The sequence below is a fragment of the Propithecus coquereli genome, unplaced genomic scaffold, assembly GCF_000956105.1.
Source record: "Propithecus coquereli isolate 6110/MARCELLA unplaced genomic scaffold, Pcoq_1.0 Scaffold49, whole genome shotgun sequence".
NCBI classification, from domain to species: domain Eukaryota; kingdom Metazoa; phylum Chordata; class Mammalia; order Primates; family Indriidae; genus Propithecus; species Propithecus coquereli.
Genome location: NW_012150729.1, coordinates 8,209,963 through 8,232,510, shown reverse-complemented (window position 1 = coordinate 8,232,510; position 22,548 = coordinate 8,209,963). Strand labels below are relative to the sequence as shown.

The following is a 22,548-nucleotide window of genomic DNA, read 5'->3' as shown; positions in this document are numbered from 1 at the left end:
TTTCCCATCTATTATTAATATGTGCCAATCACTGTACCAGGAATTTTCACTCGTATTATTTTATTTTATCCTTATTTAACCCAAGGAGGAATCCTAATTTTACGACTGAGAAAACAAGTTAGAAAGTATTAAGACCCCAGTGTTTTGACTGAGGTCTCTTAGAACATTAGTAACAGAGTTTAGGATTTGAATGTAGATCTAGCTAAGATCAAACTTCCTGGTTTTATTTATTTGTTTCTTCTAGGCTATTTCTCCACTACAGCTGAAACTGTTGACGTGTTGAATAAGCCATATAGAATAAAAAGGACTTAAGTGTGTCATGTCCATTGTTCAGCAGCCTTTGGACAAAGATCCCAAGCCTTTATAATCTGCCTAATTATAATACTATCTATCATATATTTTTTCATGTTATGAGACATTTTATAAATTGACTTACTAAAGTCCAAATATATATACTTTATTTTCCTTGTGAAATACTCAAGACTTGTGGTGAGAAAATAAAACTTGAATAGTGTAGGTTCATGTACAAAGAAGTATATCCTGAGCAGCCCGTAATTGCCATAAAGACTACATATTTTTTAAAAAGCTCAAACAACCTTCACCCAGAAAATTTAGTTCTTCACTTTTGACAATAGAAGGAGCAGATTAGAAATAGCAATGCAATATCAAGTCTCAGTTGATTGCTAAAGCAGGAAACAGTAGGACTCTAACAGCATAACAAAATCATTTAATTATTGCCTATGAGAGCATCACTATAGTATCATAATATAGTAATTAATGTTTAACAACTGTGAGTTATGAAGAAACTATTTCATATCTATTCAAGGATTTCTGTGTAAGGAATATAACTTTGAAAGGCTCATTAAATATTTTAAAGAAAAAGATTTTGTATGCAAGAGAAAACTTTATTTGTATGTAGCTTAGGCTTATAAATTGTACTTATTCAAAGGATCTTGGCTTCCCTTGATAAAGTTTAATATATGAAGTGTTTGTGTGTGCATGTTGGGCATATGAATAATTCTTAGAAAAATTTTAATAAGTCTCAGTTTTGTGCATGATATTGAGCAAGACATTTGGAAATAAGTAAATTTTAAGGTGAGCAATTTTGAGTTTTTATACCATTAGTTTGGGAAGAGAGTTCAAAGTAGAGATATGCTGGTCTTCCGAGTCCATATTCCTTTCTTTAGAATTGCCTTGTACCCTATCCCTGAAACATCTGTTGAAGGACTTGGGTATAAGCAGCCATTGCTGTTGCAAAAATGTCCTTCCCTCTGATCATAAATGACTGAACCAAGGGGAAATGAATTTATAGGTTAGTTAGGCCAATTAGAGTATATATCTATTTACCTTTTTATTGAAACATAGATTATAGGTATACAGTGGGAACTTAAACTGAAAAATCAAATAAAGTTAAGGCTGTTGTAATATTTTGGTCTATACACATTCTCAGAAGGAAGCCATTTTTCAGGTAGAATGCAGCGGCATGAAAAGCAAAGCCCAGAAAATGTGTGATCCCATGAAAAGCATAAATAGTCATCCCAGTATTTTATTTCTGTTTTTATTTCTCATTTTTATTTTCCATAGCACATTTATGACACAGAAATATACTATGTGTCCTTTCCTTGAATAATATTTAAAATATCTCCCACTCACCATTTACTTAAGCTAGCAGTGGAAGTCTGATTCTTGCAATGAGTGGTGCCCCATTAATATTAATTACCTTATCTCTTTAATACTTTTAATTAATAGATAAGTAATTTATTAAAATATTAACTCAGTTTTTCACAACAGTAGAAAATTCTGAAGTAGAACAATGTATGTATATGTGTGTGGTTGATTTCTGTCTTAGAAAAATCTTATAGAAGGAATTCAGCTAGACCCAGCACTGCAAGAGAAAATATACAGATACAAAATGCCACAGTATCAAGTACAAGATTTCCTACCCTTAATTATAATAATAAAATTACAAAGAGGATTTAGGCAAACAAATAAAGAAAAATCAATCATTCAACATCGATCACTTGAAGAGTAAATTTTAAGAGGAATTAGACTGGAACAAATCAGCAAAGGACATATTTGTATATGTGAAAAATGAAAAGGTTCATCAATAGGAATTCAAGTAATTATATTTGATAAACACTTTCATTTTGAATGGGCTGTAGGATGACTTGAATAGGTTAAGACTAGAATTGAAATATGTGAAGACTAGTAGAGCCTCTCAAATATAGAATTACAAAGATGACTATCTTCAAGTAGGTATATAAATAGATATTAATAGTATTCAAGATTCATAATGGAAACTTGCTGAAAGAAAATTATTTTGTGTAGAGAGATTGATGACAGAGAGAAAAATGTCACAAGTAATTTTCAAGGTATTGAATTTGAGTTTTTGTTTCTACAGTAGTTCAGATGTTAAAGAGTGATTCTAATCAAGTACAAACACAATGAATTTTGTTTTTACCTGTTAAGTGCTGCCATTGGTGAAATTACCACATAGGCAGCTGGAAGAAGAAAGGGTTTTGAAAAATGTACTTGGTCAATAGTCATTTGAATACAGTAATTAAAACTTTGTGTCTGTCCATGCATTCATCAGAATGATGGCTATAACTGAGGAGGAAGGCAGAATGTTAAGGGATATGAGAGTTAAAATTGGGGTTAAAATTTGACCTGTGTTAAAAATGAGACAAGGGAAGTAATCAGAGATATAAAAGGAGATACAGAAGGGTGGGCTCCAGATCCGTGAAGACTAAGTTTAAGTGAAGGAAGTAGAGTCAGTCGTTAAATACAGCTCAAATAATTGGATTTGTCTCTGGGAAAAAAAAAAAAAGATCTTTAGCAACCTTTGAATTCTTTTATTAGAGTGGAGAAGTTAAAAGCAGATTTCAGTAAAAAAATAAAAAAGAGTGTTCAAAAGATGAGTAAATGAAGCAATTGAGTTATTCATGAAATTACAGATTAAGTCTGATATTAAGTACGGTAAAACTCAGAACAACTTAGATTTTTACAAAACTCAGGAATGTGTTCTGTGTTCTTTAAATGAATGCATGTATTCACTTGCTGATCTCTATTTTTCATATCCTAACCTTTTTAACTTTATGTTTTTCTTGATATGCCCACTTTTATATAGAATTAAAGAAAATTAATTTCTTACAGGTACAAAATTGGAAATGTTGGCTTCACCAGAACCTAAGGGCCTTGTCCCCTTCACTACAGAGTCTTTTGAGCTTATAAAACAACGTATTGCTAAAAAACACAGCGAGGAACATGAAGAAGAAGATTTAAAGGCAAACACTGACTTGGAAGTTGGCAAAGAGCTTCCATTTATTTACGGAAACCTTTCTCGAGGAATGGTGTCAGAGCCCTTGGAAGACGTGGACCCATACTACTACAAGAAAAAAAATGTGAGAATTAATTGAAATTATTAGGACTACATTTTTATTTTATTTACAGACATGCAAAAAATGTAATTGAGATAGGGTATAAAAAGAGAATGAAGAAGAAGGAGGAGCTAATTTTAAATTATACAGAACTACATAAGATATTTCATTTTGGGGACACATATATTTGAGATTTTTATCAAAACTGATGTCTTACCTGGTTGAGTAGTTTATTTTGGGTAACTTTACTTCTTAATATAGGTACCGATATGCCTTAATGTAAATGACTTGTTTTAAGGGAACATGATAATGACTATTTATAGTTATCAATTTTAAAGTAACTATAAAATGTCTAGGATAGGTAGGACAATTTAAAATGTTCAACTTGATGAGCTTACTCAGAAGTTAAGAAAGTAAATTCTAACCTGCATCTTATTTATCATTTTTATTCATTCATACACACATTAATTCAAACCTTATCTTAAGTCCAGAATGACTTGAGGCACCTACTTACATATGTACAATCCCAGAACAAGCACAAAATGCTAAATATGAATAATTATGTTTTAAAAGGGTAGAGATCTTTGTGAACCAATGAACCTGGAATAGTCATTGAGGAAGTATAATTTGAGTAAATAGTTTGAAGAACACTTCAGATTTTAATAAGGCAAAGGGAAGACTTTCTGTGAGCAGGAAACAACACAGATTGATTCTGGAATGGGGAAAAGACAGAGTGATGCTATAACTGGAAACTTAGCTGTGTTGCAAGTTGTGGAATGTAAGATTAGATAATGGAGGTGTCGACATGAATTTAATATGGTGATCATAGGGACTGATGTGATGAGTGCAATGTTTAAGTAGATTTAATCTGGCAGATTTCGGAATTACTATTGCACAGAAGAGATAGGGTCAGAAAGGTGCAATAGGAGAGGGGGTAATACAGACTTGATGTCTAGAGATCTGGATTACAGTAGCAGAGGAGAGAGAGAACACACTTGAGAAGAAACAGCAGGATTTGACTAAATGCCAAGATTTTCAGCTTGGAAGAATGGTGGTGCCATTGACAAAAGGAGATAACTATAAAAAGATCAAATTTGTGGAAGGTGAGGAGTAGCCCCACAGTGGGCAAATATAATTTGATATTGTGGAACATTCAATGATATTATAATATCCAATGCTTGACATAGAATTGAACCAAAGTCTCTGGACAGAGGACAAAGTGATTTTTTAAATAACTACAGCCCTTTGGAATACTTTTTGTGGTGGAGGAGTATTGACATTTTACAGTAGAAGAGTGTATATGTGTGTATGTGTGTGTGTGTGTATGCACTAAAAAAGACGTGCAATATGTAACATTAGCTATAAAACACTTGCATAATCTTGAGAACATTTTAGTGAAAGTGTCAGTCAAGTCCTCACTCATCCCAATCATCTCTGCATTCAGTTTTTGCTATGCTTACATCCTAACAATTGAGATGGCATAGTAACCTTAGGAGTAGCTGCAATGCAGCAGAGTTGGGAGTGCCCTGCAGTGTACACAGACATGGTAGGCAAAACTGGGTTTGTTATTGAAGATAAAGCTAAGAATTATGAAGACTAAAGCAAGGCCCAGAGTTATTCATGGTCTAGTTTTTATGAAACACCTGGGTCAAAAACAGCAAGAATAGCTTAGTATAAAAAGTGCTATTATCAATGACACCAATCTATTTAAACTTTTAAGTTGTATTCAGCTTATTCTGTTAAAGAGGGCATAAAACAAATAATTATAAAATTCTTAAAACAATTTCATCTCTTAAAATTGGAAAATTATTATGTCTGGAATTACCTCTTTACAATGAAGAATTTAATGCTTTAATTTCCAATATGTTAGTTTACATGATATAAATGTCTGGTTTAGATGCATCTAAATTATCTATGACACAAGTTGGGCTTCATTTTATAGAATGTGTTTCTTTTTATTTCAAAGTATTAGGAGGTACAAATAATTTTGGTTACCTGGATCACTATTATAATACTTGAATCATGGTTCTAAGATTGCCCATCACCCAGATATTGTCCATTGTACCCATCAGGTAGCTTTTTGCCCATCCCGTCCTCCCCCTCCTCCTTGCTTTATATCTGTTGAGTTTTATTTACTTCCCTCTATGCACATGTGTGCTCATCAGTTAGTTCCAATTTAATAGCAAGTACATGCAGTGTTTGTTTTTCCATTCTTTAGATACTTCACTTAGCATAATGGTCTCCAGTTCGATCCAAATTGCAAAAGGCATTAAGTTATTCTTCTTTATGGCTAAGTAATATTTCATGGTGTATATATACCACATTTTGTTAATCCACTCATGAATTGATAGGCACTTGGGTTGATTCCACATCTTTGCAATTGTGAATTGTGCTGCAATAAAAATTCAAGTGCAGGTGTCTTTTTGATAAAATGACTTCATTTCCTTTGGGTAAATGCCCAGTAATGAGATTGCTGGATCAAATCATAGGTCGACTTTTAGTTCTTTGAGGAATCTCTGTACTGTTTTCCATAGACGTTGTACTAATTTGCAGCCCCATCAACAGTGTATAAGTGTTCATTTCTCTCTGCATCCACACTAGCATCTGTTGTTTTTGGACTTTTTAAGAAAGGCCATTCTTACTGGAGTAAGGTGATATCTCACTGTGGTTTTAATTTGCATTTCCCTGATGACTTTTCCCTTTATCTTTTACCTTTTCTGCTTTGCAATTTTCCTCCACGAAATCTCTGGCAGGCTCTGGTACCTCTCTCTATGATCCACATCCACTCTGTGTCTCTTCTCCTCTTTCCTTAGTCAGAATTTCTATCTTCCCTCTGGGATGGTTTGACAAGTAATGTCTCTTAGTCAACCATCTTCCCCCTTCCCTATTTTATAGAACATTGTTAATGATTGATGCACTATTTCAATGCATTGAATCTTCTTTACTACTGTAATCCCACATTTGCTTTGCTCTGACATGAAATCTAACTTTTTTTTACATTCATTAAATTCTGAGATGAACCACCTCTAGTACTTTTAAATGCATCTCTGCAAGCCGTAGGGATATAGTGTTCTTCCTATTGCGTTAGTTCCGTGGGGAAACTTGGGGATGTGGTGTATGGCAAACAACTTTCTTGAGTACAACTCTAGCAAAACAAAACAAAACAAAAATCATAGATAAGTGGATATGCCTAAGCATTAATAAAAACAGTTAAATGTTTTTCCATTTGACTTAGTCTATAAAAGAATATCAAAAGGAAGAAAAGTATAACTATTATAATTCAAAACTGTAATGATCATTAACATGTTGCATAATTGATGAGATTATAGTTCTGAGTTCTAATTTCACTTGATTTTTTTCTTACAGACTTTCATAGTATTAAATAAAAACAGAACAATCTTCAGATTCAATGCTGCTTCCATCTTATGTACATTGTCTCCTTTCAGTTCTATTAGAGGAACAACTATCAAGGTTTTGGTGCATCCATATCCTTTTCTGCTGGCTTGTTGACTATGCTTTAAACTGTACTAACATCAAATGCAACTATACTATTATTCAAATTTTGATGCAGTATTTTTCTCTTTCAAATTTATATGTCATGTTAGGTCATATTGAAATCTGGATTATATTTCATTAAGTGTTCCACATTTGAAAATACATATAAAGTATATTTTCTAGTACCCACATCAATAAATATTAACAAATATTAATCCCCATTGTTGTTCAACATGATTGATTTTTTTTAACATTTAAGAATTTTTTTCTTTTTTCTTTCAAAAGAAAAAAAAAAAAACCCTAACAAGAACCATTCCAGTTCAGAAGGGCTTGCATTACAAAGAGTATTAATGATAGAGTGAATGACTAATAAAACTTTCATAACACACACAAAGAATATTTTATCTTGTGTGTATAAATATAAACAGATTATAGGAATGTATCTTTTCCAGTATTATTTATTATTCCTTGACTGTAACCTACCTTTTTCCGACTGTTAATTTTATTCAGTGTCCTGACTGATTGCATATTTATGTCCATGACCAATTTGCCAAAATGGGGACCCATATTAGAGTAAGTTATACAATTTTATTATATATAATATTATATATAATTATATTTTATTTTTAACACTTAACATTTTAATTTAATAACATTAAATTATGTAATATACTGTATTTTCTAACATTATGCAATTTAATATTTAACGTTTAATATAATATTTCAATGTCTCAGGTCTTTTTTACAATTGCAGCTCTATACCTGATTTGCTTCTGACTCACATAAATCTTATCTCTTTCAAGTTATTAAGAAAACTATTACTTTCTCTTCCTTTCTGTTCTATGTCTCTGCTCTTTCCTAGGGGATGGGAGTAGTCTTATTTGCATTAGACTACAACGATGGAAAGGCTCATTAAATTTTCTAGGAAAAAGGCTTTCTTAAAGTTACCTCTTGAGCTTTAACTTTGTTCTTAAAACTAATTGACTTTGGAGGGTAACTATAACACTGATTCACCATAAAAAATCCTTGTAGATGTGTGTAATAAAATTATATCTTCCAAAGTCCTTTAATTATTATTAAGTTAATTATTATATAATCCTTATAGGCAACAAATTAGATATTTGGTGTTTTCATCATTTACTTACATAATACATAAAAAGCCTCACCTCTGAGCTTGAACTTACTGAAAAAATTTAATAGTCAAATGTCATGGTTAATGTCATAAGACTTGGGCTAAGGTTCAGGAGCAGTTACCTTGTTGACTGTTGTCTAATTGATTGGTGGTTAGTTGGTTTTGGCCTGCCAAGGAGACCTGGTCTCACCTTTCTGATAACTTATTCTCAAATTCTAGATGGTTATCACAGACATATTATAGCATTTCAGATGTACCAATGTGTCATTCTCACTTTTAATATTTATATCAAAATTTTTCTGCAGGAATACTTTGCTTGGAATTTACACATTTGAAATAATTATAAAACTCTTTGCGAGAGGTGTCTGGGCAGGATCTTTTTCTTTCCTTGGTGATCCATGGAACTGGCTTGATTTCAGCATAACTTTGTTTGAGTAAGTATTTCTTTAAATTGCATACATCTTAATGTTATACTAAGCAAATGCTTCATAAAAAATAATTGGGGTCTTCAAGGATTTCTGCCTGCAAACATACTGCGAGTGAAGACTATTTCAAAGCCATAGTCATAATGAATTCTCTCAGGCAGTTGTCTCTGAGCCTTCAGAAGATGCAATGGAAATGAAAGGAATGGGATGTTTTCTGTTTTCTGTCTGGAGCAAGAATGCTAGGGATTGAATTTGTACATTTTACGTGATTTTTTCCAGTGAGCAGTGAGCAGAGAATTCCCTGAATATTAAGGAGAGGATCCTAACATATTTGATTCTCCATCCCCAATCTACATGTTATGTAGCTACATTGCTTAAGACCAGTAGACATGCTAGATATCAGAATAAATGCATTTTAAACACCCTCCACCCCCATACACTTTTCTTTAGTGTTACATACAATTTTAATAATTTCACATCTATTTATTTTTTCAAACTTCTATTTAGTGTATTCTTTTGTATAGCTATGGGAATGATCATTGGCATCAAAACTTCTGTTAAAAACAATTTAAAATGACGTTCTATTTGTAGAGTTTTGGTCATTTTTTTTAAAATAACCTTTATAAAGAGCATAAATAGTGTCCTCCATGTTGAAAGCAATCTAAAATAGCACTTCATATTATTGTAATTGTTGCCATTACTATTTTTACTGCTATTACCATTTATTTCTGCTGTTTTTGCTGTTGCTGTTAGCTGAAGCTTAGAGACACCTTAGTATATGCCGGGTGCCCCTTTAAGCACTTTACATATGTTAACTCATTAAATCCCCACAAAAAGCCTCTGAATCAGGAAGTATTATTAACTCTACTTTACAATTGAGGAAACTAAGGCAAGAAAGATTTAAGTAATTTTTCCGTGTCGCCAGCTAGTTAATGGTGGAGCCTAGATTTCTACACAGGCAACTGGGCTCCAGAGTCTGTGCCCTTAAGCAATACACAGTTTGCCTTCTACCATCATCATCATTCACCATCATCAGCATCATCATCGTCACCATCATCACTATCATCACCATTTTCATACCATCTCTGTCATCATCATAAGTTTAAATACTTAAAATGAATTTCATTCCTTCAAAAAGCTAGCTATTAATTTTTCTTAACTTTTTTTTCAGTAATCCAGTAACAAAATATTTGTGGATATAACATAAAATATTTGATGTGAAATTCAGAGTATTCACAGTGTCAAGCTTTTGTAAACTCTCATAATTTAAGTTTGTAGGTTTATATTTAACCTGGCCACCTCACACTGTGGCAATCTTTGTCTTCCAGTCAATGATAAAACTATATGCAAAAGTGGAATAATGTGAGCAAAGGAATTGTATGAATATGGGATTTTAAAAGTATGTTTCAAAAAGTATAAAAAGCCAAAGATAAGTAGCATTAGACTCAATATGACCTCTAAATACTTTAATTCCACAGGCTTATAGCAAGATATTCACCTCTGAACTTCATTCTAATGCTTCAAACTGTAAGAACTTTGAGAATTTTGAAAATTATTCCTTTAAACTCAGGTAAGAAATGGCATTGAATTCCTTTTCCTCGTTTTGTTTTATGTACTGTCATATATTCATTTGAACTCCCCTGTTGTTGTTCAGAGACAATGTAAAATTGAATAATGTTCCCAATTGGGATTTAATAAGTTATCTGATCTTTCAATTTATTTATCACTCCAAGAAAGGCAAGGAAAAAAATATATTTGACTGTCGTTCAATACTTTAAAAACCCAAATATAGACATCAACCAAATATATTTTTAATTTTTGTATCTTTACAAACTTATAAAATTGTCCATAGAATTCTGAGGTAAATAGCACTCTAGACAGATGTCCGATCTGCCTCCTTCTTTTCCTTATCACATCAAGAAACCAGTTGAAATGAACAGAGTAATATAAAATAAAATAAATATAAAATAAGTACCCTTTGCTCTGAGTGCTTGGATAGTGTACATCTCACGTGTCACAAAACTCAAGGAGGTTCCAGTAAATCCGCTAGAGCTGTGACCACTTTGATGGAAGATACTGAAGACTAACTTACAGCTCCCATTTCTGAAGATATCCAAGAGGGAGCCCACCAATACCACCTAATGCATTGTTCTGAATGAGTAAATCAATCAGATAAGAACGACTCCACTCAGAATCTTTTGGCTACTATGAGTCAGAAGTATTATGAAATAGTTGTATCAAGAAACAAATGTAAGGCCGGGCGCGGTGGCTCACATCTGTAATCCTAGCTCTCTGGGAGGCCGAGGCAGGCGGATTGTTTGAGCTCAGGAATTCGAATCCAGCCTGAGCAAGAGTGAGATCCCGTCTCTACTAAAAATAGAAAGAAATTAATTGAACAACTAAAAATATATAGAAAAAATTAGCCAGGCATGGTGGTGCATGCCTGTAGTCCCAGCTACTCGGGAGGCTGAGGCAGAAGGATCGCTTGAGCCCAGGAGTTTGAGGTTGCTTTGAGCTAGGATGACGCCACAGCACTCTAGCCCAGGCAACACAGGGAGACTCTGCCTCAAAAAAAAAAAAGAAAAGAAAAGAAACAAATGTAACAAAAATAAGGTCTATAAGTAACTTTTGTGGACCAGAACTCTAGGATCAAGGCCAGACATGTGGTGATGGATTCATAACCTGTGGATATACTAAAATACTGACTCATACACATTAAATTGGTGAATTGTAGGGTTTGTGAATTACATCTCAATAAAGCTATTTTTAAAAACTGGTCTGTAGCATGGCAGCTTTGTCACATCTAGTGAAGGAAACAAGTAGTGAGATTTACCATGGTAGGAATTTCTGCAACTTTGGCTCCCCTAGTCCTCCCAAAATGTTACTAGAACGTAAGACTGCGTCACCTGCATTTTCATCTTAGGAAAAGAGGTAAGGATTATAAAAGAAATCAGGTGAATTTAAGACAAGAAGAATTCTTTCACTAGCGTTGGAGCTCACAGGCTAGTAGGGACTTACCACTGTTTTTTCGAGGGATGCTGTACAAGGCACATACCAGCAATATGGAGTACATGAAAATGTCTTGCAATACAGAAAGACAAACATACTATTTAATACGAAGAAAGTGATCCTCTTTCTTTAAAAAAAATATTGTACTTAAGGCATAGAAGCAAGCATAGAAAACATCTATTTTGTAGTCTCAATAGAAGAAAACTTTGACTCTCTCAAGAAGAAAACGAAAATGAGATAATAAAATAGGCAAACACAAATAACTTTAAAACAAAAATGTGATGAAAATTATAATACTCTAGGTGAACATTAAATGGTAATAGAAACAGTAAAATACAGCATTATTAGTGCATCAAACAAGCATAATTATGTAAAGAAAGACTAGGGGTATTCTGTATTAATAAAGTAGAATCAAAAATGGAATGGATTAATGAAGGAGAGAAAACTCGATGGATAATTGGTGATCCTGAAAAAAGGCCAGAATAAATGTAAAAGGCAAATTTTTCAAAAATACAGTAGGAAAAAATCTAGATTTATTAACTGGAGGCTTTACAAATGAAAGGACCCATCTCCTACTAGATTAAAAAATAACTAGAAAATACATTTAGACATACTATAAGCTTTCATAAATTTAAAATATTAAAGAATAAAAGTATTATAAAACTCTACAAAAAAAAATTCAGAGAAGCAGATTTAATGGAAAAGTCATCCTTAGACCTCTTAGTACTATAAAACTTGAGAAGACAGTGGAGTTTCAGAACTTGGGGGAAGTGTAGGCAGAGAGGTTGAAACATACAATTCTGTACCTGTCTGTCATTCATATGTGAAGTCGACAGAAAGATATCCTCAGCCGTGCAAAAGTCCTGACATTGTACACGTGTGTCTTTCCCAAATATCTGCTGAAAAAAGTATGAAAATATAATATTAAATAACGGCATGATTTCATTTCAAAAGCCATTGCAATGAGCTCTGAAATCATTTCAACAGAGAATGGATTACAAATTACTCCTTTTAGTGGGTTGCGAAACAGGATGCAAATATTAGAAATCAGAAGTTACAACGGGGATATCTGCGGATCATTCTTGAACCAGGGACGTATTTTGTTTGTGTTTTAGAAAACTTTAAAATAGTTGCCAACATTATAAAAATTCTGGTCATTTTATCTAAGTTAACTTGGATGAATTGTCAGCATACATTCACCTGTGCTTCTGTATGGAAACCACCTGCTGTAGATGAGGAGCAGCTGCCCTTTCAAATTAGGCATATTGATTCAAATCCCCTCAACTCCCTGTTTGCATGAATTTATGCTTCCTGTCAAGCCTTTGTAAGGATTTGAATGTTACCCTTCCTATAAATCATGAAAGACAATACATAATGTAAAAAAATAATAATTCAGCAAGTATAGCTAGGACAAAAGTCCTAAATTGCATTAAAAACTGAGAAATGGGAATACAGAAAATTAAGAAAGTAAATATGGTTTTTTTTTTATCTTATATGGTAGGACTAGAGTAGATACAACCTTATTTTTGATGTAGAGATTTGCATGTGATTCAAAATAGGAACTTAAATTTGATAGAAGTTTTTAAAACAGATGTATTTTTTCTAAAATAGTAAAGAAAAAATTAGTTTAGAAAGGATAGGAAACAGTAAATCATAAGGAAAATATAGAAATCAAATAATAAAATGGTAAAGGTATACCCAAAAGTGAAGCTAATTTTCAAAAATAAATGCAATTGAGTTAAATATTTTCTGTCAAGGGGACAGAAACTTTAGTATTAAATCAGATATAAAATTAAACTCTATAAGATACATAACTAAACACAATGATAAGTTAAAATAAAAATAAGGAGGAAGTTATACCAGAAAATTAAAATCAAGATTGGCATGTGACCGGGACATTTCTAACAATAATCTGAATTTCAGATAATAATGAAAATTATTAATAAATTTAATTCTGTAAAAATTTGATGGTGACAGTTTTTACCTTCAAACAAAATGTTACCACTAAAATTAAAGCTCCACAAGAAACTGAGTATACCATGGATATATATATGTGTGTGTGTGTGTGTGTGTGTGTGTGTGTGTGTGTGTGTGTATATATATATCTCCACATATGCATACACATTATATATCCTTATTTAAGAATTACTCTTCTCAAAAATAATTCTCACAAAACAATATGAAAAAGATTTCAGTATACAAATATACAGAGGACCCATTACAGTTACCAAGTAAGTACACAATGCAAATAGACATATTTTTAAAAACAGAAATTACTTTAAAGTGATCTTATATTGGCAACAATGTTTTTTTTAAATGTCACAGTTTTAGTGAAGGCTTATAGTCTGATTTACACTTGGTTCAACATCTCTTAAAAACAATTTGAACATATGTATCAACACTTAAACATGGCTGTATATTTGACACAGAAATTCTATTATATTTCTAATATGATACTTAAAAAGAATTGTTGATAGTTAAAAAAAATAATGGTATAATCCTAAGTGGCAAAAGTAGGCTACAAACACATATTGAAGTGTGATGTCAATAAAAATTATGTATTTAATCTAGATTTTCACATTTCTTTTGCCACAAATGACTTTATTTCAATCCTATCCTATTTCATTCAAGAAATCTAATCAGCTGAGGCCATTTAAAAAATAGCTTTTCAATTCTCACAATGATATATGAATTAGGTATTATTATTATTCCCATTTTCAAGATGATAAACCTGAGGTATAGAAATGATGATATTAATAACTTGTTCAACATCACAGAGCTAATATATTTTCATTCATTATTGAGCTTATAACATGGGTGGATGGTATAAGAAGCAGTAACCAAGAGAGAAAGGTTGTTGTTCTTTATATAGTAAAGAGAAACAAACAACTAATTTGAAATATTGTGTTTGAATTATTTCATCAGGTGTTATAAATTAGCAATAATATAGAAACCTCAAAGTTTCGTTGATTATTTATTAGATCTAAATAATGAAAATTAGATTATAAGGCACAAAGCTGTTGATTTCAATGGAGCATGCATTGCCATAGAAGAGGTTTGTTAATGCTGCTGTACTGAGATGTTTTATTTTATCAAAAACAACCCTTTCTCTTTTCAGGTCTGCAGTCCCTTGTGGGGATCCTGATCTGTTGCCTGAAGAAACTCATTGGTGTCATTATCTTAACTCTATTTTTTCTGAGCATATTTTCTCTAATTGGGATGGGGCTCTTCATGGGCAACCTGAAGCATAAATGTCTGCGATGGCCCCAAGAAAATGAAAATGAAACTCTGCACAACAGAACTGGAAATCCATATTACATTCGAGGTAAGAATCACTTGCCATCTAAGTCAAAAAGTAAAACTTTTGTTAAAGGCAGAGAAGTCTTCCCAGAAATGTTGAACACTCAACATTTTGCCATTTTGCCGGACTTCAAAGGCTTTTTGGCTTTTGCATCAGATGCTAAGTAAAAAAGGCCAGGATATTTGCTCCGTTCTTCTCATCTGGAATAGAGATGTTTATCTTCTTTGGAGATCAAAATAGACTTCAGATATGCTGCTAACTCAAGATTTGATACAGACTATTATTTTTTGCCTATTTTTCAGAAACAGAAAACTTTTATTATTTGGAAGGAGAAAGATACGCTCTCCTTTGCGGCAATAGAACAGATGCTGGGTAAGTCGTGTTAAAGTTTTCTTCTATCAGGTCAGTATCACCTGTCGATACTACTTACTGAATGATTATTGGTTCCCATCTGATTACATTATCTCATTTTATTATCAAAACCATGCGGAAAAGTTCTTTTAGTGCCTTCAGGCTGCTATAACAAAATGCCATAGGCTGGGTAGTTTAAAATCAACAGAAATTTATTTCTCACAGTCTAGGAGGCTAAGTTCAGGTGGAGGTGCCAGCAAATTTGGTGTCTGGTGAGGGCCCGCCTTTTGGCTTATAGATAGATGGTGCCTTTTTGCTGTGCCCTCACATAGTAGAAGGGACAAGGGGTTTCTCATGGGCTTGTCTAACGGCACTCATCACATTCGTGAGGGCCCCACCTCCGTGACCTAATCTACCTCTAACTTTGGGGCTTAGAATTTCAACATACAAATGTTGAGGGTACAAAGACATTCAAGCCATAGCAGAAGTATGCAATATGGAATGCTATTAATCCAATTTTATAGAAAAAGCAATAGGCAGCCTAGCAAAATAATTTATTCAAGGTCAAGAAGCTAGTAAATGGCAGAGCCAAGACTTAAGGATCTGATCTTCTGTTTTTATTGTGCCTCAGAACTAGTGAGCATTAACCAACATATATGGTGTAAATCTATTCCTTGTCTAGAAGCTTTCAGAAAAAAGAAATGTTAAAGATATGCTGCTATTTCATTTATTTCATGTCTTATATATCTTTTATGGCTATAATTTACATTAACAGAAACACTTGTTCTTAAAAACAGTATGTATAAATAATTTCTCAGTGAAATAACAAACTTTCGTGTCTTATTGTCCTATAATTTCAGATTAAAATTATAATCCAGGACATAGAGATGGGGCCCTTTTCAACAGTGACTCACGTAATTTCCTTCTGTTGCTTTGCTCAGCTGGGATGACTGGGCAGCCATCCAGAGGCTCACCTCTTTCTTAGGCTCCGGGGCCCAGATTGACATTAGGCACATCATGGGGGAGAGGAGCATGAGTTATGTAGTTTAGTTAAATTCAAGCGATTTAGACATTTTATCCCTTTCTCAGTGCTTTTTTTTTTTTTTTTTTTTTTGCCCAGTTTCTGCTGGATTTCCATTCTATTCTCAAATCCAAATTGTGTATCCATCTCTTTTGTCCCATCTCACATCAGCTAATCCTTTGTATGTACATTCCAAACTCAAGTATGACCTGAAATGCATTTTGAAGGTACTCAGTCATGGATATTCAGAACTCCATGATATATTTCAAGTCAAAAAGAGAAAGTCATGCAATGTTTCACTTGTGGCAATCATACCTTGCTGCATGGTAAACTCCTCCAAAACTTCGTGGCTTAGGACAACAACAAAACTTCATTTGCTCAGACTCTCTAGGTCAGCAATTTAGCAAGCCCCAATGCACAAGTGCTTTTTAAAGCTCTTCTTGTTCCATTAACAAATGTCTAAAACAAGTCACACGATCAAACCCAGAATAACGTGGGAGGGAACTGCACAAGGGCATAGAGAGAGGGAAGCATGATTTATTGGGCCACTACTGTAATAAGTGACCACAGCACTAAAGCCCCTCAGTACATAAAAGTTATGAGGATGCCCTGAAAGGAAATGGAATAAATATTTAATCTGTTCTATCTCCTCAAGTGCATACTGCGTATAAATTATTGATGTGATAAATATTTTCTCACCCTTAAATAATGGGCTCTAAAGGTTTGAGATGAGATCGTTTGAAAATTTAACCTCTATTGCTGCAGTTTTATTTTTATCAGTACTATTTTCCACCAGTTGTACTCTCACTGTGACGTTCAGGTAGTTCCCCTTTGATATTGAGTAGTAAGACTATAGTTAATACACTGCATTGCATTCTTGAAATTTTCTAAGCCAGTAAGTTTTAAATATTCCCACTACAAAAAATAAGTATGTGAGATAATGCATATGTTAATTAGTTCAATTTAGCCATTCCACAATGTATACACATTCCAAAACATCATGTTGTACACAATAAATATATAAAATGTCACAGTTTTAGTGAAGGCTTATAGTCTGATTTACACTTGGTTCAACATCTCTTAAAAACAATTTGAACATATGTATCAACACTTAAACATCAACTTAAAATTGAACTGGTTTGTGACATTTTGACTGGAAATTGGGAGAAGACTAATTACTTCCTGTGGATAAGGGAGCCCTCTATTATTCATGGACAGATGTTCTATGTTTATAAATTGTCCATAACCTGAAAATCACTTAACAGTAAGCAGTTTTTCTTTTCTTTGTCTTCTTTAGTCAGTGTCCTGAAGGATATGTGTGTGTAAAAGCTGGCATAAATCCTGATCATGGCTTCACAAATTTTGACAATTTTGGCTGGGCCTTATTTGCCCTATTTCGGTTAATGACCCAGGATTATCCCGAAGCACTTTATCACCAGGTAAGAACAGAGAGAGTCTTCACTGCACTTAAGAATGCCCGCCCTTCTAAAATAATGGTCAAATGTAATTTTTTTTTAATTAAACTTTTATATGGAAAGGAGTTTGAGGACAAAAGAAAAGAGAACCAGAGTTACTGAATGTCAAACCATATGCTGGCTGCTGTGCCAGGTTTGTGCTTCTGTGTGTGATATCTTATTTAATGTTCGCAATAATTCAACATGGTCAGTATGTATGTGTGTGTGTGTGTGTGTGTGTGTGTGTGTATCTATGTCTATACTTGCCTTTTATATGAAGACACTGAAATTCAGTGAGGTTGAGTAGCCGCCCCAAATTTACAACAGGTGAACCTGTGAGAGCTCAGATTATTGTCCCGCTCCGAAGCCTGTGATACTACACATTTGATATTAACAAAGGAAAGAACATTTCTAGGTACTAATTCTTTAGTTAGAACTCTTTGAATTTATGAGATTACCATGTATTAAACAATTGTTTATTGTATATATAGAATGTTCCAATTCTCTTTATTCCTCTATTTCTTCTCATTCCATTTTACTGTTGAGTCATGCTCCAATTATGATAACAGAAGGTTTGCTGTAATGAGACTTGAAATTTAAATTCTGAGAGTCTGTCTTTATAACTAATTATGCGTGTGCCATAGTTTCTCAGGAAGGTATAATATTCATTAACATGGGCATTCAGTTTTTATTTGAAGAGAAGTTTCATTACAGTGGACTATACAATGTTATTATTGAAGCAGCATAGTATCAAGAGCTACTAGATAAAAAGATGTTAGTTATAAATTCCAAAGGTATTTAAAGTTGAGGTAGAATATTCTTTTATTAAATGCACATAAATACAATATTTGTTTTGATTGACTTGATAAATTATGGGGCATGTATGTGTGTGTACTGGTCATTAATAATGATACGATAATGTGATGTATTTTGAGCATAGATGAAGGTTCATAATCTATTGTTAAATGGAAAACAAGTGACTGAAACATACCTGTAGTACAGTTGTATTATTGGTATTAATAAAAGAAATACATGAAAATATTACAAGTTATATTTTTGTGCAGACCATATTTTTCTAATTTTGTTAGATTAGTATTTATATTGTTATTTCCCAATCTTTTTAACAAGTATCAGTGTTCCCTCCATAACACTGGGAGCTTATTTCTAAAATAATCTTATCATGTTATCCTTCTAAAAATCCTTTAGTGATTTCCAGATTCCTATGGGATGAAGTTCAAAGTCCATATGCCTGATACACAGTGCCCTTTAAGAGCTAGTCTCTGCATACTTCTTCAGATTTATTTCCTAACGATATCCCAATATGTACTCTCTGCTTTACTTCAGTATGAAAAAGACTTGCTATTTCCTAAATGAGCTTTTCTCATAATTCCTTATTACCATGTATGGTGTACCCTCTGCCTGAATCCAGGTTTCCTTCTATCTGCCTTTGGTCTCATGCCTGAAATTCATAATTCAAAGGTAGGATTTCTTTGAACTTTTCCCCAAATTTTCCTTTCAGAGTAAGGCATATCCTGCACTGGAGTCCTGCAGTCCACTATAATTTCCTTGGATAGTGGTATTTTAGTTGCTTGTCCAGCTATTTCCCCGACTAAGAGACAAACCACCAGAGAAGAAATATTTTTTTCTTATTGTAACTTTTGTGTTCTCAGCACCTAACACATAGAAATGATTAATGTAAATTTTAATAAATGAAAAATCAAGTCAATATTTATGCACTATATCACTTTATATATTAATAAAGGTCTTGTTTTCTGTTTATAGCCCCAAAAATGTGTTAGCTAATTTTCCTGTTATCATTGGTTTAAAGACAATCCTTTCCCTCTACCAGTGAAATGGTAAACCAGTCTGGGAGTGTCCTGGTGTTGGAGTCCTGAGAACCTTCGTTATTGTACTCTTAAGTTTTTCTTGACTAGTGTGGATAGAGTTTGCTTTGATTTGGCCTGAATTTGTACTCTTGAGCATTGCCCTAGACTGAACTAATTATGGCTATGGAAAGTTAGCAATTATTCCCACAGAGAACAATTTTGGAGATTATTATTTTCCAATAATTCAAAAAATATTTATTTGATTCAGGTACTCTTTGATGCACCCTGGGTACAAGTATTAATTAAGACTATTCTCATTTGTTTTCATGAATTGGTCATGTACTTTTAATCAACGAGGATAAATCGGCAAACAAAATTTTGCATTTTTAATGTTCTACTTATAATTTTTTTAATCTTTAAATTTTCTGGTCTATCTTAGGTAATTATTATGAAATAAAAGCTAGTCAGTGCTCAGTTTGGAAATATAAAATTTTATATTTTTCTATCCATAAATATCACCCACTGTAATGACTTTATATAAATGACTTATATGACATTCTCATACAGTTTGTCGAAAGGTTCCTCACCAAAGCAGGTACTCTGACATCCATACAAATATTTCTGCTTCCCACCCCTTGTGTAGACCTGATTTTGCACTTTGCTGTGATTTTTACGTAAAGTAATGTTCAGAACAAAATAATCTCCAAACATTCTCTGACTTGATTAAACTTCATATATTTAAAGATTCTACTGCAAAGAAAATAACTGTATCAAGACTGTCCAGCTTCTTTATTGAGAGATGATAATTTTCCTTTCAGGTTGTTTTTCTATTTTTTTTTTGTTCTGCTATGAAATATTTTGTATACAAAACTTACAAAAATGCTGTAACACACTTCCATATACTCATATTAAGAAATAAAGCATTATCTATACAGTCTAAAACCTCTATCTAAACTATCTAAACTTCTATCTAACTATCTAAAACTTCTCACTGGAAGTTTTTTCTGATTATATCAGCTTCCTTCTGACACAGGGGAAATCATTAATTTGGATTTTTTCTATCTTAATATATTTCTTTACAGTTTTCTTACAGATTTATATATCCCGACATGAAATGGGTAAGAAGACATAAAAACGTCAAATATTCACCCTAATAACTTAATTACTAAATTCTTCCCTTGGTTTTATAAACCTTGCATACATGTCTAAAGCTGAGGAACTTTTTGTTTATTTCTTCAGGTAGAACCAGTGCTTAATCTGTCCTGTGATTTCATTTCACTTATGGCTAAATAATTTTTATAACAAAATATCATTTTTAATCTTAAAATGGGAGAATACAGAAAGATAAATAACATTTCCTTCTTGTGTCTTATATTCTACCTTAGATCCTTTATGCTTCTGGGAAGATCTACATGATATTTTTTGTTGTGGTAAGTTTTTGGTTTGCCTTTTACATGGCAAGTTTATTCTTGGGCATACTCGCTATGGCCTATGAAGAAGAAAAGCAGACAGCTGCTGAAAAAACTAAGAAGATTGAATCAAAATGTCAACAGACTATAAAAGAACTTCAAGAAGGAAATGAAGCAGCCCAGGTATAGTGTTTTTTAATGCTTCTTAGAATCATGGTGTTAGAGATACCTTCTCAAAATCTTGGAGTATGTTACTTTCTGGGAGATACTTATATTGGTGTGTGCTACATGATAAGAAGATCAAAAATGATTTCAATAAGAGATCTCACTTTTGCTACATGACATTCCCCTCCTTAACGCCCTGTTGTGAGAGTAACCAGCATCTTTAAAGATTTCTTTAATTTATATATTTTTTCCAAAATGTGTATTACTATAGCTGATAAACTGTAGACATATTATGTTTTTAGAATTTGACTTCTCTTAATACAGGTGTAGTTTATTAATTAAAAGCTACTTCAGAAAGCACATTAGAATTAACTTTGGAAAATGTCTGTGTTTAACTCAAAAGTGATAGTGGCTTCCATAATTTAGAAATTATAAAGTACTAAAACAATGGACTCAAGTTTTAAAAAGATAAAAAATGTACTTTCTTGGCTGTCTAGTTCTTTCAAGAGGAAATGCACTGCGCATCATGATATGGGAATTATTTTATCCATGAATCATTAAATCCATGATTAGTCAAACTTAATAATGTTTTATTGCAATTTTCCATTACTTTAGTGTTGCATTTGAATGCTTTTTCATATTTTTAGCCTCATAACCAAAAATTTGTTCTATGAATCTGAAAGTATTGGCAGAAGTAGCATTAGGGAAGTTAGGAAAAATCATCTTTAAAAATTTAAACTGTGCCATCAGTGTGCTAAAAGAAAGAACAGGACTGAGGAAAGCAACCAGAAGAATCTTTCTTATATTCTGCAGGACGTGGCTATCTCTCACTTCGTCTTCAAACTACCTTCCTGGTAAATGGGATAAAGGTCTGGATTGAGGACACGGGATAGAGAGGAGCCATATCCAGAACCCTCCCATATAAAGAGGATAAAAAGAGATGGGGAAAGTAAAGGACCAACACATACTGTGGTACTAAGTGGAATGGGTAGTAAGGCTGCCTAAGAAGTTCATTGATACCAAAGGCCCTAAGTCAAAAAGAGGGAAATGTTAACTCCCCTATATTTATATGTAACCTCTTCATTAAGTCATCTTCAGTGAAAAAGCTTTAGATAGCCATTGTGCCAAAAAGTGGGGCCTGAATGACATGATGTGGAATCATACGGAATGATCTGATGAACACTTACATGCATGCCATTGAACAAGAAGCAATTATGGGCTGTGTGAAGAAAACATGTATAAAAAGAGGCTATTGAATATCGCCATTATATTACTCATGAGTAAGTCACAGAAAAGCAAATTTCAACATCTTTCTCTCTCTAAGAAATGAATGGGGTCCCTCAGATTGAATGATTAGGGTCTGAGTGATATGTTGAATGTGTGATTTGTTCTGAAGTGGCATTTCAGAATCTTAAGGGCTTATGGATACACTCATACGTATCCAAGAGCATGATAATACTTCTCTTATCCTAAGATGAAATGCTCTACTAACTCTGCTTATGAAGAACTTGGATATTTCCCAATTTCCAATATCTCCGTTCATTTTTCTGCTCTGGATCACAGAAAGCCTTTCTGGTTTTAAT

General features: G+C 33.0%; 1 protein-coding gene across 1 annotated transcript in view; it reads left to right on the top strand.

Annotated features, from left to right (window-relative positions):
* SCN7A (sodium channel, voltage gated, type VII alpha subunit) overlaps positions 1-22,548 on the top strand; it is a 113,827-nt gene that overhangs the window by 28,460 nt on the left and 62,819 nt on the right. Inside the window, exons 2-10 of the mRNA XM_012655825.1 lie at positions 3,154-3,401; positions 6,744-6,862; positions 7,356-7,445; positions 8,310-8,438; positions 9,908-9,999; positions 14,557-14,763; positions 15,042-15,111; positions 17,409-17,550; positions 20,777-20,983. Of these exons, the coding sequence (XP_012511279.1) occupies positions 3,168-3,401; positions 6,744-6,862; positions 7,356-7,445; positions 8,310-8,438; positions 9,908-9,999; positions 14,557-14,763; positions 15,042-15,111; positions 17,409-17,550; positions 20,777-20,983 (1,290 nt within the window). The 5' untranslated portion in view covers positions 3,154-3,167. The remainder of the gene's footprint in view (positions 1-3,153; positions 3,402-6,743; positions 6,863-7,355; positions 7,446-8,309; positions 8,439-9,907; positions 10,000-14,556; positions 14,764-15,041; positions 15,112-17,408; positions 17,551-20,776; positions 20,984-22,548) is intronic.